The 16,684-nt window shown below is 47.4% G+C and overlaps 1 protein-coding gene across 3 annotated transcripts in view; it reads right to left on the bottom strand.

The window, feature by feature from the left end:
* Positions 1 to 6,036: 6,036 nt before the first annotated feature.
* CSNK2A2 (casein kinase 2 alpha 2) overlaps positions 6,037 to 16,684 on the bottom strand; it is a 36,059-nt gene continuing 25,411 nt past the window's right edge. Inside the window, exons 7-12 of one of the 3 annotated variants that reach the window (XM_054710030.1) lie at positions 16,451 to 16,561; positions 15,922 to 16,023; positions 14,831 to 14,931; positions 13,900 to 14,048; positions 12,086 to 12,179; positions 6,037 to 6,462 (exon numbers count right to left, since the gene is read on the bottom strand). In XM_054710030.1, coding sequence (XP_054566005.1) covers positions 12,103 to 12,179; positions 13,900 to 14,048; positions 14,831 to 14,931; positions 15,922 to 16,023; positions 16,451 to 16,561 — 540 coding nt within the window. In that variant the 3' untranslated portion in view covers positions 6,037 to 6,462; positions 12,086 to 12,102. Of the gene's footprint in view, positions 6,463 to 8,001; positions 10,929 to 11,330; positions 12,180 to 13,899; positions 14,049 to 14,830; positions 14,932 to 15,921; positions 16,024 to 16,450; positions 16,562 to 16,684 lie in introns of those variants that run through there. The other 2 variants (XM_054710032.1, XM_054710031.1) reach the window with 2 other exon arrangements.

Here is a 16,684-nt window from a genome sequence, read left to right as displayed (position 1 = left end):
CACTTCCCATCCTGGTGCTGGGCTAAGGGACCTCGGACTGCTCCCCCCGCCCCAGCGCCAGGCCGGGGGACCTCAGGCCACACCCCCTGCCCCAGCACCAGGCCTGGGGACCTGAGGCTGCACCCCCCTGCCTGGCAGGGCTTGACAGGGACCTCAGGCTGTGCTTCCCACCCAGCGGGGCTTGACGGGGGACCTCAAGGTGCACCCCCAGTGCTTGATCAGGGGAACTCAGGCGGCACCTCCCGCCCAGTGGGGCTTGACGGGGGACCTGAGGCTGCACTCCCCTGCCAGTGGGGCTTGACGGGGGACCTGAGGCCATGACCCCCACCTGGCGGGACTTAACAGGGGACCTCAAGGCATGCCCCCACCCCATCTGGGGGACCTCAGGCCATGCCCCCCATCCTGGCGCCAGGCCAGGGGACCTGAGGCTAAGCCCCCTGCCTGGTGGGGCTTGACAAGGGTGGGACTGGCCAGGTCTGGATCTAGCCCAATGGTGGGGGCAGGTGGCTGGGTCTGGGTCTCACGTGATTTTGAGGCGCATGTGGGTGGGCTAGGACTTGACTCTGGGTCCCCCTTTTAATGTGCTTGAATTTTGTGCACTGGGCCACTAGTAGCTAATAATAGCTAACATCAACTGAATATTTGTTATGTGTCAGGCACTATACTAAGCGCCTTAGCCTTTATTAAATCATTTAATCCTCACAGCAACCCCGTGAACAACTGAGCCAGAATTTCCAGACATTGGTGGGGGGGAGGCCGGTGGGGGAGACATGGATTGTATTACAGTAAAAAGTCAAAACATTTTATATGAAACTGTTCTTTTTTAATTATTTCTGGGGACTCTATATACTTTAGGCCAGTGAACAATTTATCCCTTGATTGTTATTAAATTTCTCAAAATATCCTAGGGGGGAAACGTGCTTAAGTGCCCTGAACAGATAGCCAGCCCATCAATGAGCAAGCTGATGGGGGAAATGAAAGTGCTTGCTTCTCCTAACGACTCATCCTCAGGGAGTGTCCACATGAACTGTGTTCAGTTCTTCCTTCTGTTAGGGGTCACAATTTATTGCGATCACAAGCCTTGGCTACAGTAAAGATTATTTGATGAAAGGGTTGGAGAACATGAATTAGTGTTCAGTGAACATGTTTTGCTCCTATTGTAGACTTGATCTTGGCATGCTTCTTCCAGATGCAGCACCGCCATCATGACAGGCACACCATAAATGAATGAATGAACGAACGAACAAACTAGAGCCGAATGTTCACTTTGACATTTATCTTCATTTCAAAAGTAATGTAGTCTGAAATAACCTAAAACTACAGATGTCACTCAAAGAAACACATGAAACACTACTTCCTCAAGATCGTTTTCTCTTCATCAACATGAAGATGCGTAAGGGCAAAACACAAGAAAATTCTTGCTAATAAGTTGCTTCCTACAATAATTATACAAGCCAGTTTTTTAAAGTAATGAATGGAAAAAGCAGAACCTAATGAGGCAGCAAAATTGCAATCTGGGCAGTAGGCACAGAAGCTCAACTGATACATATCAGGCCATTAAAAGTTGCAGAAAAGGTAAAGTAATTGCAGGAAGTGCAAGATAAGGGTGGTCTTGAGAACCCCATGACTACAAGAAGGGGTTTAGTTTGTTAGCCTGAAGTGGGGGTCAAGCCATCACAGAAGTAGCATCCAGTCCTATGCCCAGCCCACAATCTCTGACCATGAACAAATCACAGTCCTGTGTTTGGATGGAATATGACATCTTGGTGGGGTGTCAAAATACACCAAGAGATTACAGCAAGTAAATCAAACCCATATCAGTAATCCATGTCAAATGAGGGAAACTTTCTCATTATTGTGACATTTTGTTTGTTATTAAAGATACTTGAAATATTTAAAATAACTTCAAGTATTAGAGGATCTGATACTTCCAATTTAATTTGAAATGCTTCAAGGAATTTGAAATTAGTTCTGTGGTTTTTAATTTAAAAAATGTCAAAGAAAATGTAATTAAATTTGTAAACAATGAATGTTTAAAATTTTTTGGTTTAGTGTTTGGATGCTTACGAAGACTGCATCCGAATTTTGGTCTTTCATGTTAGCTATTGGAAGTGTTTGTGCAAATCAAATAGATTGAATGTGTGGGTGACTTTGAAATGTCTAAGGAAACTAGATCGTGTGTGTGAGCAATGTTTATGGTTTAACCCGTTACGTTTTTAATTAATCCAGCATTGATCAAAGATTAAGCCAAAGTAAGTGTTCATATTTATATACAAAACCAACTAGTTTGTAGTGATAACAAGATTTATAAATTGATTCCAAAGAGACAAATGAGATTTTTCAATGTACAGCTTTAATAACCGAGATATTTTGTAAAACATTAGCAACTATAGAATTCTGTTCAGTGCACAAAAGCCCTGGTCAGATGCTACAACCCAGTGCACAGTGTCTGTTCATGTCCATCCAAACCCAGAAACTCGGAGCACCCAGCATCCGAGAGACGCGGGACTTGATACTGTAAGGCCAAATTTATTCTTCACCCCTCCTTGCTGATGGGGATGGGGAGAACAGCGATGGCTGGGGCGTTCACCTGGCAGATGGGAGGACCCCCGAACCCAGTGGCTATACCCCACCACCACCAGCCTTGACACCACCAAGTAAAGGAGCCAGCGGTGGGCAGATGAGGCTCATTTGACTGTGAGAGTGAAGCTCAAATGGGACTCTGTTGGGCCCTTGCACATTATTGTTATTTTAAAATTGATTTTTAAACGTACACACAGCAAAATGCACTCTTTTTAGTGTGTAGTTTTGATGAAGGCACCAAGTCATAAAACCATTGCCGTGTGCAGGATTCAGAACAGTTCCATTCCCCCCCAAATTCTCTTCACGCTATCCCTTCGTAACCAGACCCTTTCCCCTCCTCCAACGCTCCCTGCACCCCTGGTGACCATGGATCTGTTCTCAATCCCTACAGTTCTGCCTTTTCCAGAACGTCATATAGATGGAATCGTTCAGTAGGTAAACTTTTGAGTCTGGCTTCTTAGCACAATGTGTTTGAAATGCACATTATTTTCACTGTTTGTGGAGTATTCCGCAAAGGGTTGCTCATCCATTCCACCGCTCAGCCCCCAATGGCCAGGGATGTTTTAACAAGTTGGCTGGCCCTCCGCATGCTTACTTTTTTTTTTAAAAATATATTTTATTGATTTTTTTACAGAGAGGAAGGGAGAGGGATAGAGAGTCAGAAACATCGATGAGAGAGAAACATCAATCAGCTGCCTCCTGCACGCCCCCTACTGGGGATGTGCCCGCAACCAAGGTACATGCCCTCGACCGGAATCGAACCCGGGACCCTTCAGTCCGCAGGCCGATGCTCTATCCACTGAGCTACACCAGCCAGGGCCGCATGCTTACTTTTGAAGGCTTCTCCACAGCATTTCAAACCCATTAAAAGGCAGCCATTTTCCAGATTCAAGATAACCCTTTTCTGTAACTTTGAAAAGATCTTGAGAATTTGCTTTTGAACTTATTTGATTTTGTGATTGTCTGACTCTTCACAAATTATCATGAGGAAAAAAAAATTTTAAACAAATACTGAATCTAACCATGAATGAAGTTCACAGGACTGGAAAGACATTTAATCACGTTTATTTTTATTTTGCAACTTTCTTATGTTAGAGCCAACACCGTTTTTTTCGGGTCGAAAACATTTCTGTAGGCCCCTGGGAAGTCTTAGGCCCTGGGCACCATGCCCCAAATCTGACAGAACCCCACAAGGATTTCACGACTAAAGGCATCCCGGTTCCAACCCACACCAGTGAGAGAAGAGATGGAAGACTGCTTTCTCTGAATCATAACAATGCCCTTTCTTAAAAAAAAAAAAAAAATCATATGGCACAGTAGTTCAAGTTTTTGAAGAGTTTATCTCACAAACATACATACTGTGTAAAAAAATGTATGTGCAAATTTGTTCATCACAGCAATACTGACTGGTAATAGTACTGATAAGAGTCTATCAATAAGGAATGGCTGCCACAGTGGTACATCACATAATGGGATACTAAGCAGGCACGACAAGGGATGAGGTAGGTCTGTATGTGCTCACAGTAGGGATTTCACAATTAAGTAAAACCCTAACTTGCAGAAAAAGAATGTAGAGTCTGATTACATTTCTGTAAAAGTAAAAGTCACTGTAGTTTTGAAATGTTAGTAAATGCAGAGGGAACACACTGGAAGGTTTATGCCGAACTTCACCGTTTCTGTATGCCTGTGCATGTGGGCGGGGAGAGGCTTTCGTTAGGTGCTTTGCTGTACGTGACATTGTTACCATGAGCGTCTATTACTTTTGTAATCGAGGAAACTCAGTATTACTTTAAACAACCCCGACACAAGCAGGACGACCGGAAGACGTGACTTGACGTTCTGAATTTCTGAGCACATTATGGATGAGCAGTAGACTGCTCTGGAGTTAGCAGGTTCCTTGTCCCTTTTTTTCCAAGGCCAAAACCACACACACACACACACACACAAAAAAAAAAACCCTCCTCTTTCCTTCTTTCTACAACCACTCTCCCAACGAGCACATCCACAAAAAACAAGATTCTCTTGGTTGATTGAGGAGTTTCTGGAAAACAAGATGTCCACACTGAGAAGGGAAATTGGAGGACGAAGCTAGAGTTCAAGTTCTGCGCGGCATCTAAATAACTCCCAAGCCAACGGCCGTGTATCTGCTCCGAAGAGACCCTTCCTCCTGGCTGCAGGCCCTGCAACACCGCGGTCAGCACGGCGAGAACATGCTATGTAGAGAAACATGCACACACGAAGCACCACGTCCACAGGAGTTCCGGGGACATGCTCACTGCAGTGAGGTATTGAGATGCTGTCCCGGAGATCTGGGAGACCAACTGAAATTTGCAGAACCGTAAGTCCAAAAGGACCCATGAGAGAGAGCGCTTGAGGACCCCAGGCCGGTGATGGAGCTGGAAAGTACTAAGTCCATCCATTCGGTGCCCCGTTGGCCTCACAGTCCGCGGGCGGTGGGCCTGCGGGCCTCACTCGCTGGTGTCCAGGGGCACGCACGGTCTTGAGCTCCCACACCCGAGGAACTGCTTGGATACGACAGAAGCTGGCCCAGGGGACACTGTGACCGTGACGGCAGAAGGCGTCTTTGCTTCCCCCCCATAATTGCTTCAAAAACTGTGAGTGTCCACACCTGGATTGCCAGTCACCTGTTCCGAACAAGCAGCAAAGACAGGAGAGAGGACATTGTGCGGACCAGGTAGCTTTTGTGGAGAACGGGGGTGGGGGGCATCCAGCCACCTGGGCGTGGGGGTCTGCCTGTCGCTTCTGCTCTCTATAGGCGGTGGGAGGGCACAGGCCACCGCCAGACACCAGGCTGTGACACAGCTGTCCTAGGAGGGGAGGACTGAGGGAGCCAGGGAAGGCTCATTTGTAAAAACAGGTCGAGTTTGTTCCCTTGATAAATACAGCCAGTGCTTCCGCACCATCCTATCGATGCGACCAGAAAGAGCCCTGGGGTGGGGACCCAAGAGCCCGGCCCCTGCCCTGCCTCAGGACGGCAGCCTCCATCCTCCACGGTGAGATGCTATTTAAGAAGGGGGTTTGGGGAGAGGGAACAGGATTGGGAGGTGGAATAACTATGGAGACAAGAGCAAAGGGAACGCCAAGGGGCTAAGGCACCTTAATGACTTCACCGAAGCGGCACACCTACATCATGGGTCTCACCTGCTTTGCAAGGCCCAGTCAGGGAGGCCAAATGCGTGTTTGAGGCAAAGCCTGGCTTTCTGGGCTCACAAGTCTCCTTAAATCAGCCGCCTCTTTCCCAGGGTGAGCTCAGCATCCCTCCTCGGCTTCTCATCTCTGTAGAGAGCATCCTGAGCACCTGCCTCTCCGCCTCTGGGACTGCCCCCCTGTCCTCTGGCCAGACCTGCCAACGATGCTCTTCTGTGTCAGCCGCCTGGCCATGGGTCTCGGTTAACGGCCCCTTCCATACTGAAAACTCTCCATACATTTCTTTTAAAACCTTTTATTCAATAATATATACTTTTAAAATTATAATATGTAACTGCCCATCATGCCGTATTAGCCCCCGCACCCCCGCTGCGGAGTCTGTGGTCTGCTGAAAACCAGGCGGCCACGGGACGCGTCCAGGGGCGCGGGGGGAGCAACAGTAACCAACAACCATTTTGCATACCCTTCACATTTCCCATGCTTTCTGGGTCAGGAGGAAGTCAACCGGAAGCCAAAGGCGTGGAAACCTTTTACATTCGGAAGTGAGGTTTGATATACGGTGGTGGGCTGCCCTTCAGTTGGTCTAGTTCGTGCTCGCCAAACCCGCCACCGTTTGTGTCTGCTCACGGCACGTGATCTCTCTACACACGTTAAGACGTTTGATTTGGTTCTTGTTCTGCTTATGGAAAAGTGAGAGGAACCGCAACAGACCTGGGGAAAGAGATGGGAGGAGGGGAAAGACGCATTAATCAATCTGACCGGGAGTGAGGACGGGCCTCCCTTGTCCGTGGCTCCCTCCTGGAGAGGGCCGGGGAGTGTGTGCAGGCTTGCCTTTCCCGTGCCACTTTGCAGAAAACCTAGTGAGGCCCTTTCCAAACTTCCTCTTCTGATCCCCATCAAGAGGCAGTCTTTGCACGGCCTTGTGTGAGAGCAAGGGGAAAGTTCTGGACACCACGGGGGTGACCGAGTCTCTTCCCCTCCTCTCAGGTCCGGGACGCTGACCGTTCTGTGGGAACCTAGCTACAAGGTGTGCAGGCCACTGGCCTCTGGCGCCCCATCAGATCTGACCCAAGTTACTGAAGACAGCGTGGGACTAAGTATTTCTCTGTATGACAGAGAAAGGGCCAAGTCCACTGAAACAGGGAACTAGCTCATACAGGGGTGAGCAAAGCAGGTTTACAGCTGTTCGTATGGAAAGACATGCAGGTCAGGGTTCCTAGGAGCTTTATCAGCTTCCAAAGAACGGCACAATGGCAGTGTGCTCACAACTGCAAACCTCCGTTTGCCCGCCCTGTATTTTTAACTCTCCCCTGAAAGCCTGGTCTGAAAACTGTTCCTCCTCCCATGTCCAGCGCAGTGGGGGGGAGGCGAGATGCCAGCAGAATTTCTAAGAGTCTCAGAACGGCACCTCAGCCCCGAGGGGAAGGACTGCGCACCTGGGCGGCGGTCACAGGAACATCGGTCCATGAACTCTTGGGGTAAAGAGCTCTACTGCTCAGTATTTGAGAGGCCACGTGGTGCATACGGATAAGAAATTAGTTTGCCTTTCAGCGCTTCAGAAACTGATTTCCAAGCATCCAACTCCACAGAGGGACCAGTCGGGGAGAAAAAGAACATTCATTAAAGACACCGCCATCTGCCAAACAACAGCACATGCCCGCGAGTGCTGCAAGGAACGGGTCGGGGAGGCGTTTTAAACGCAGAGCACTGCCACGAAGGCTCAAGTTGTGGAGTAAAACAGGTCAGCCCCAAGAAGCGGGTGTCTGAGGGGTGCAGCTCAGAAGCAAGAATCAAGAACCAGCAATACGTCCCCTCGCCGACACGCCTCCCGCTGTCTACCCACCGAGGGGATTACTGCAACCACCACACACATCTCTGCAGTTCAAGGTTTACCCCTTCTCTCCCGAGACAGGAAACACAAGCTTAAGGTCCTCAGAGCAGGGGCTTGTCGCCCTCTTGGGAAGGCGGGTGACCAACGTTTTTATTTAGGCAAAACAGGATTTCACAGGGCGTTTTTCTTCCCACTAAGGGCAGCAGCACAGAAATCGTACATCAGCCATCCAGTGATACAGAGGTGGCCACCACTGTGTCTGAGGTGGTCATTTGTAAGGATCGCCAGCCAGGCAGCGCTGCTTTTGGCAAACAGAAGGCGAGTCGGCTCCAGGGTTCTTGATTTACCCAAGCTTTACACGGGGTGCCAAGGTTTCTGTCCCAACCTCTTAGTCACCATTCACAGCAAGAAAAGCCAGCAAGTGAAAAACGGTTAATTTATTGAGTCAATGAAAGGTGATTTTTTAAAAACAATCCTCAATACATGTAGTTCAGGAATTAAGTATCACATTTGTAGCACATTGTTGAGTCTCTACACAAAAGTACGCCCACCTGCACAGCCCCATTGCCTCACCTCACGGCCTGCGTGGGGCCGTGTTCACCAACACATCCATGTAGCTCAGAGCACATTTCCACTGGTTTTCTTAGCTGGTGTCTCCCCACCACCCGCCGGCCCCGTTCCCACCCTAAAGGCAGCACGTCCCGTCTCCGAGTTAAGCTCACTGACAAACTTTGGCTTCCTGTGTGCTCATGTGGACCCTGCTTTTGCGTTCACAAGGGTTTCCATCTCCATGACTTCGCCAGGTTATACTACCCACTCCTGCTCAATGGGAGGAGGGAAGTCTGCTTTCCCTGTGGGTGCCCATGCATAATGCAGGTTTCTAAGCAAACCATTTACTCTGACCTGGCATTAAAGGAAACGATTAACTGAGCTTTTGGATCCACTTCAGTGCATATACAAAACTCCTCCAATTGCTGCTTGTGTCCCAAAGTAATTTTGCTCCCATCCTCAGCCACGCAGCACCTGGGAGAACCTGTCATTTCCCTGAGTAGGCCCAGGCTGAGCCCCCCGCCGCCAGCTTGCTGGGACTCGGCATCTGCCTGGGAGAGCACCTTGTGGTCCCACCGGCACCAATCCAGGGGGCAGTGCCCGCCTCAGGGCACATCCAGAACATGACTTTTGTGCCCCCCAGGTCCTCTCCCCTCACAAGTCACATTCCCTCAAGATTGACCTTTTGACTTATTGGTTCAGCTTCTCCTTTAACAGCCCGCTGGCCCGGCCTCTCCCAGCCCCCAAGGATTGCAAGCTCTGCCTTCTCCTCTAATGAATCCGTCTGAGCACCTTCCTCTTTGCAAGGGAAAACATTGGCTTTGAGCCTCGTGAGTACCGATGTGCTAGAGACGTACTGGAGAGCGTCTGTAAGGAGACCCAGCCAAGTGCGTGCCGGTTAAGTGCCCCGCAGAACTGGCATCGGCACGCGCCTCACTGTAAGAAGGGCCACGAATGCTTGGTCTGCACTATGCATGTGACGGCTGCTCCCGCCCAGCCACCTACCACAGGGACGGGAGGGGACAGGAGCAGGCCAGCTGATATGACCCAGGGGAGCATGAACTGCAAGTAAACCACAGGTGAAAAGATCGGCAGTTCTGCCCCGCAGCCGCCTCAGCTGGAGGAATCCCCGCGGCCATGCTCACGGTGGCCCGGCTGTGATACACCGCCTGCCCGTGGCCAGGAGCTTTTTCCTCACCACATCAGGTCTATGTTCTTAAACACAGGCAGTACCTGAGATGACAGTGTAACACTACCCTGTTCCCCACATTTTTTGCTTTTCTTTAGGAAATAATAAGTCCTTATCATAGGCACTTTTAACCTGTTATAAGGTAATGAAGCAAACAAAATATCAAATGAAAATTACTGAGATGAATTAAGAAATATGCTAACTGAAAAGGATAGAGGGTGGGTAGATCTACCATAGCTTAGTCTAAGTATTAGACATTCTCTCTCTTACACACACACACACACACACACACACACACACACACACACACACCCTCTCTTTCAGAACTCTCCAAGACCATCTCCTAACCCAGGGAAATGTCTCAAATATCAGCGGAGCCAGGTCCAAGGGGACACACCATGGTTTGGGCATAGGTTAAGAGAAAAGGTCTGGACTGGACTCACTCCAGTTTGGGAGGAAAAAAACAACCTACAGTGGCAGCAGCCAGCAGCTGGTCAAGGCCAGACGAGAAAGGAGTGGGCGTTTTAAACTCCGTTCTGCTGCACGTCTAAGGCATGAAGACAGGCAAAGGACAGGTGGCAGCAAAGGAAACTGTGCATAAAGCATTGCTCCTGTCAAAGCGGCGGCTGCAGAGCCAGGGCAGGCAGGTGAGCGTCTGCACCTACCAAGTCACAAGCAAAGGAGAGAGGACAAGTGAACCGCCGGCTCAGCTCCAGATGCTCTCCTGCCTCTGGGCCCCCACAGGTCACTACTTCACCAAGCCCTCCTCTCGGCTCCCGGCCTGGTCCACACAGGCACCTTAAAGGGGTGGGAGGAGAGCATGGGGACACAGGGGCGGGGCAGGAAAGACACACAGTGGCACATCTCCCTGATAATAAACAACAGTTCCGTGTTGCCTCGGAGGGCACGTGAGAAGCTTCTGACAATTCCAGACAGAGTTTTACTGCCTGACACGGTATCTAGGTCCAGCCAAGAGCTCGTGCCTCGTCTTTCATTTTCAGACAGAACAAATGCAGACAGTAATATACAGAATGTGCAATGCAGGCAGGTAGTATATGTATGAGAACCTTGGCGGAATTCATTTCCTGGCTTTGGGATCTTATTTTTTCATCTGTAAGCTCAACTCTATAAATAAGAGTTTTATTTGTATTTCAAGTTCCCACCAACCAAATGAATCTACATTTAGAGATAGGACCTGCTACCAATACCAATATGATTTTATTGGAATATGGAATGTAAACAGATGCTTTCAAACAAACAATCTATCCTTATAAAAATGTATGGCATTATTAAATAGTTAATAAAGAAATCCTAATGTGACATGGTGACAGACCCCTCAAGCTCCAGCCTAGCTGTGCGAGTCCCCATAGCTGTGGCGTGGCTCTGCAGCTGGGGTGAGGGGACTGCTTGCAAATCATGTTAATGTCAAGTCCCCCAAATGAAATCAGCACTATTTTTACTTTTTAAAACAAAATCTAGCTTCCTTTGCTAACGTGAAGGCTGGCACATGGATCCCAGGCTCTGCTACTCACTCCGGGAACTCCATTTCCTCCCCCAAGGCCCTCGCCGCTTGGGCTGTGGGTGGCTCTGCCCATGTACCTCCAGGCCCTGCAGGCGAGACGGACTTGTCATTGCCATCACATTCACGTATTGCCCATCAGAGCTTAGAAATGCAGAGTACCCTGATTACAGCGGGGAATTACTTCTCATGGGGATAAAAAGAGGCAAAAAGGGGGTGGGGATGGGGATATATATTTTTCCTTTGCCCAATAGGTCATTCCTGAATAAATTCTCATAGAATCTTTTCCCTCCTTCTCCCCCTCCCTGACCTAAGACCGACTTCCCAGCTTTAGTTATGGTTGTGAACAAAGCATCTTTGTTTCAGAGAGATGCGTTAAAATAGGTGCACACACAGGGATGTGCTGGGAAATGGTGAGGCTTCCTTAACAAGGCTGAAAAAAAAAAAAAAAGAAAGAAAGAAAAAGAAAAAAAGATACACCAAAAAAAAAATAGCAACAAGATTTTATGGTGAGGCAAATCAACAAAGGTTACAGTGAGCTCCAAGTTATGCACTTAGCATCTAACTTCTGAAGAGACGGATGGACCTGTTCGTGGCATCACAGGGTTTAAAGTGACGTCTGCTGACACCCAAGGGGACTCATGAGAGTGACTGCAGTTTGCTCCCAAATTAATACGCTTAGAGGAAACTGCAGGGCTGAGGTACATTTCCTAGAGAGCTCATGTCATAAAAAAATACATAAAACATGAATTTGTAAAAGAGTTAAAAAAAAATACTGTCGCTGTTTTAATATCTCCTGTTCGTAAGTGAGGCTGGTGTGTCAGTACAGGCTGCTGACGTGCGGCTAAAACGAGCCTGAATCTCACCCAAGGAAACCCAGACCACAGTGGAATAGACAGGAAGTCAGGTATTCAGAGCTGGTTGACCGAACGAGTTAATTCAACAGTGGTCTCCTGTGAAACACAGGTCAGTGCACAACAACTCCGAGTCTCCCATCTCCCATGCATCCCACAGGGAGCGGCCCCTCAGATCCTGAACTAGGTGCAGCGTCTCGCCCGCTGCTGGAGCGTCAGCGCCCTGGAGACTAGGACTGGGGAGTTTCTTTCTTTTTGACAGACTTTTAGGTCTTTACTCTTCTTTGCGTTTAGAAGGAATGACTAGAATTTCTTTGTATCACACTGGAGTTTTCCTTCAAGGTTTGTGTTGGGTTGGTTGGTTTTATTGGCAAGCATCAATGCCGCATTACCCGTCGCTTTCCAGTCTTCATCGGGCCGCCGTGAGACCACTGGAAAGTACAGCGTTGTCCGCACAGGGCTGGGACTGCTCCTTCACCACGGGGTCTGCAAGGCAAAGGGCCAGGTCAGCAAGGCTGGGCGGTGAGGGAGGGAACATCACACTGAGCCCCGCCTTCCACAGTGAGCCAGAGGACACACTGCTGGAAAGGCAGGACCAGGAGGGCGAGGGAAGTGGCAGCGTATGGTTATAGAAGAACGAGGCACTGAAAAACGATCAGGGTGAGCACTCATACTTCCTCAGAGTCAAGTTCAATGACTCAGACTCACAAAGAGCGGCACAGACTCATCTCCCACTATTCAAATGTCTACTCATTTTCTTTTCTTTTTTCTACTCATTTTCTTTTGTGCTATTTTCCTTTAATACTAACATCATACCCAACGCCCAATTTTTTCAATGCATGCACAATAATAAGCACTTCAGAGAGAAGGGTGAATAAAAAGAGCCATTAGAAGACCTAATCATTTTGCCCAGTCGGTATATGGCTCAGTGGTTGAGTGTCGACCTATGAACCAGGAGGTCATCATTCGATTCCCAGTCAGGGCACATGCCCAGGCTGCGGGCTGGATCCCCAGCGTGGAGCGTGCGGGAGGCAGCCAACCAATGATTCTCTCTCATCACTGATGTTTCTATCTCTCTCTCCATCTCCGTTCCTCTCTGAAATCAATAAAAATATATTTTTTAAAATAATTAAAAAAATTTAAAATAATATACATATACATATATAGAGACGACCTAACCATTTTTAGCAATAGTAATTTTTTTTAAAAAAATAGAAGCATGAGTATTCAGAAAAGTAGACAGATCATGAATTACATATTGTAAACATCAGTGCTCTGAATTCCATCAACTCAAAGGGTAGAAATAGATTTCTGTGCCCTGGACCACTGAAGGGTGAGATCTTTCAAATTCACTGTCTACTAATGCTTATGGGCCAATAGGTTCCAAGATCACAGAGCGATGTCAACTTCAGGCAAGTTTCCGTTAATTGCAGAGGGAAAAAGAAGGAAAGATGGCATATTAGTCAAGCAACAGATAGGCTGAAAGTGTTGGTCGATTCACATAGTGAATTGAGACAGGTCGCTTAACCTCCCTTATTCTCAGTCTCCTCTGACTAGCCTAAACCACCCCACACTGCTGAGAATAAAGTGTGAGACGTGCCTTATCAGTGCGGAGAACTGCACTTGTGCAGAACAAGCAACCACATAAATGAAATTTATACACATTCTCTGAAGTCAGTAATTCAGATAGAATTTTAGTGAGGTCTTTTCATACCTGCTCTCCTTTCTGCAAATTCTTATTTAACTTATTTCCTTCTTTAAAAACATACTAATTATTTTCAACTAATTACTTGTTTTTCTGTGTGTGCTGGTGTGGGGGGGGGGGGCAGGGGGGTTTGTTATCTTTGATTAGTTTCCAAGAAAAAAGTATATATTTGAAAACTTGTGATCTACCAACTCAGTCACAGGGAATGGTCTAACACAGCGGTCGCCAACCTTTCGGACCTCATGGACCACCAGTAGTCCGAGGACCACCGATTGGTGACTGCTGGTCTAACAGACCAGACTCGAGGGAGCTACAAGCAAATACCTCCAGGGATCAAGAAGCAGACCTGCCAAGTTGTCTCAATGGTTTAGAGCTAATGAGGCCAAATTCCAGCGGCATTAATTCAAATACCTAGAATTCCCTTGACCGGCCTCAAAGATAAAGGGTGCAAGAACTTTTCCTTTAAAAAACGAGGCCTCTGCAGAGCGCCTGGAGACTCACAGAAGTACGGGTGCTCCATGGCCTCTTTGGCAGTCAGTCTCTGCTGATGGTCGTATCGCAGAAGTTTGTCCAGAAGATCTAGGGCCTCGGGGCTGACGAGGTGTCTGTTCTCACTATGTATAAAGTTTTCCCAGCGTTTCCGTGAATGTCTGAGAAGAAAAGGAGAGCATTAGTGTTCTGAAACAAAATTCAACTAAGATGCTTATGTAGTGGGGCCAAAACCAACAAAATCAGAGAGTACGACACTGGTTACAAGCTCCTTAAATCTCATTCCGGCTACCTGCCCCACCCCTACAGCTCTGATCCCAGCCAGTGCACTTGCTAACATCTGTATGATCCTCAAACAAAACAGTGCTCCATGACTGATGAATTAGTTAAGACGTTTACATCTGATTCGGATGTAAAAGATTTAGATGGCTTTAGTGAATTCTGGGCGAGGCACAGAGGTGACTGAGTAATTGTTATTACTCAGTCATTATATTTAGAGCTGCTGGCCTTAGAAACATGCGTTTCATAAAATACTATTGGAAAAATTTCAACACATTTACTTTTCAAAACTCTATCTGAAAACAGGCTTTAAAATTATAAATAATCCATTACAGAGAACAAAAGAAATGGTTTCTTATTCAAAGAAGCACAGCTTTCTAAGATATTTCCATTAAAATAAGCATATGCTAAGCCAGAAAACTTCTTTTCTGTAACATTATAATTTTCTATTGATAAGCAGACTGTCTCTTAGAAAAATAAAATTAATAGAAGACCCATGTAAACAATGTCCAAATATCTCAAAGTAAGAAATGCACGGGGCGGGTAGAAGGCTACTTGATTTTATACAATTAGAAAGGGGAAGAGCTTTAGAGAGAGATTTTGCCAACCTTCCCACGTCTGCAGGGGGTTGAGTTAACACCCCTCCTCTCCCTCTCTTACTTACTGTCCCAGGATATCGTTGAAGTGTGGGTCTAGGTCTATGTGATACTTCTTCAGATACCCATACAGCTCATCGGTACCCAGGACCTTGGCAATGCGAACAAGCTGAAACACAAACAAACTGATCAGATCACCACGCACAGAACTCCCTGCACGCCCGTGAGGATGCTGGGACAGGGAGCCAAAGACTTCCCACTCACGACTTCCCCAGGAAACAGGTACAGACCCAAGCCCGGGAAGACGGGCAGCAGACCCAAGGACAAGAATCCACACGAATGCAGATTTCCAAAATGCCTTTGAAACGATAACGCAACTTATTACAGGAATCATCTACAACAGTGGTTCTCAACCTTTCTAATGCCGTGACCCTTTAATGCAGTTCCTCATGTTGTGGTGACCCCCAACCATAAAATTATTTTCGTTGCTACTTCATAACTGTAATTTTGCTACTGTTATGAATCATAATGTAAATATCTGTTTTCCGATGGTCTTAGGCGACCCTGCTAGCGGTTCTCAACCTGTGGGTCGCGACAGTTTTCAAAGCTGTGGAAAATCAGCGATGATCATTCTGGGATGGAACAAAGACCAGGCTTTGAATGTATCAAAATTGACTCAACAGGTTGAGAACCGCTAGCAGGGTCACCTATGACCATTGGAAAACACAGATATTTACATTACGATTCATAACAGTAGCAAAATTAGTTATGAAGTAGCGATGAAAATAATTTTATGGTTGGGGGTCACGACAACATGAGGAACTGTATTAAAGGGTCGAGGCATAAGAAAGGTTGAGAACCACTGCTCTAGAAGCTGACGATTCTGGGGTCATCAAATTTAGTGACTAGAACCTAGTTTCATTAGGTAAGGAGGTGCCTGCCTGCACGGCTCACTTTGAAGTTGGGCATAAGAGAAGCGTCATCGATCTTTGGAGACCTGGTAACAGCAGGCAAAATTTTGTGAAATCCTTCACCTGAAGAAAAGCTCCTATGAGGACACTGAGAGATAACCAGTGGCTCAAGGACAGCACCCTATCAAGGATGCTACTTTCTTGGCATCTGCCCCCAAATGGATATGAGCCAGATGGTGTTCGCTCACCTGGTCATAGTTGTCCTGTCCGTGGAAGAAGGGTTCCTTTCGAAAGATCATGCTCGCTAACATACAGCCCAAACTCCACATGTCCAAGCTATAATCATACATCTGAGGAAATAAGGACAAGCAGTCAGTCACAGCTGCTCCATTTTCCTGAGCAAAAAAAAAGAGGTAGCTGCGGAAAATCAGCAATGATCATTCTGGGATGGAACAAAGACCAGGCTTTGAATGTATCCAAACTGACTCAATAAAAACCAAGAAGCCCGGCCGGGTGGTTCAGTGGTTGAGCGCTGAACCAGGAGGTCACGGTTTGATTCCCCGTCAAGGCATATGCCTGGGTTGCGGGCTCAATTCCCAATAGGAGACGTGCAGGAGGCAGCCGATCAATGACTCTGTCATCATTGATGCTTCTATCTCTCTCTCCCTCTCTGAAATCAATAAAAATATATTTTAAACAACAACAAAAAACAACGGGAAAAAGGAAAAGCCCCAAGGAAACACAAAAAGCCCAGCGGCGCTCCGCTAACCACTTTACCTGGTAGTCCACAAGGAGCTCTGGTCCCTTGAAGTACCTGGAGGCCACGCGGACATTGTACTCCTGAGCAGGATGGTAGAACTCTGCCAAACCCCAGTCTATCAGTCGCAGCTACAAATACGACAGAAAGAAAACATGTGAAAGGAGCTTTTATAGATGCCTGTGCCTTAGAACAGGGCCACACCACATTAAATGATAATTATTTGGCCGTATAAGAAAATGTTAGCAAATGCA

Source organism: Eptesicus fuscus, chromosome 21, assembly GCF_027574615.1.
Source record: "Eptesicus fuscus isolate TK198812 chromosome 21, DD_ASM_mEF_20220401, whole genome shotgun sequence".
In the NCBI taxonomy this organism is placed as follows: Eukaryota; Metazoa; Chordata; class Mammalia; order Chiroptera; family Vespertilionidae; genus Eptesicus; species Eptesicus fuscus.
Note: the sequence above shows the minus strand (reverse complement) of the source record. Positions and strands in the feature narration are given on the sequence as shown.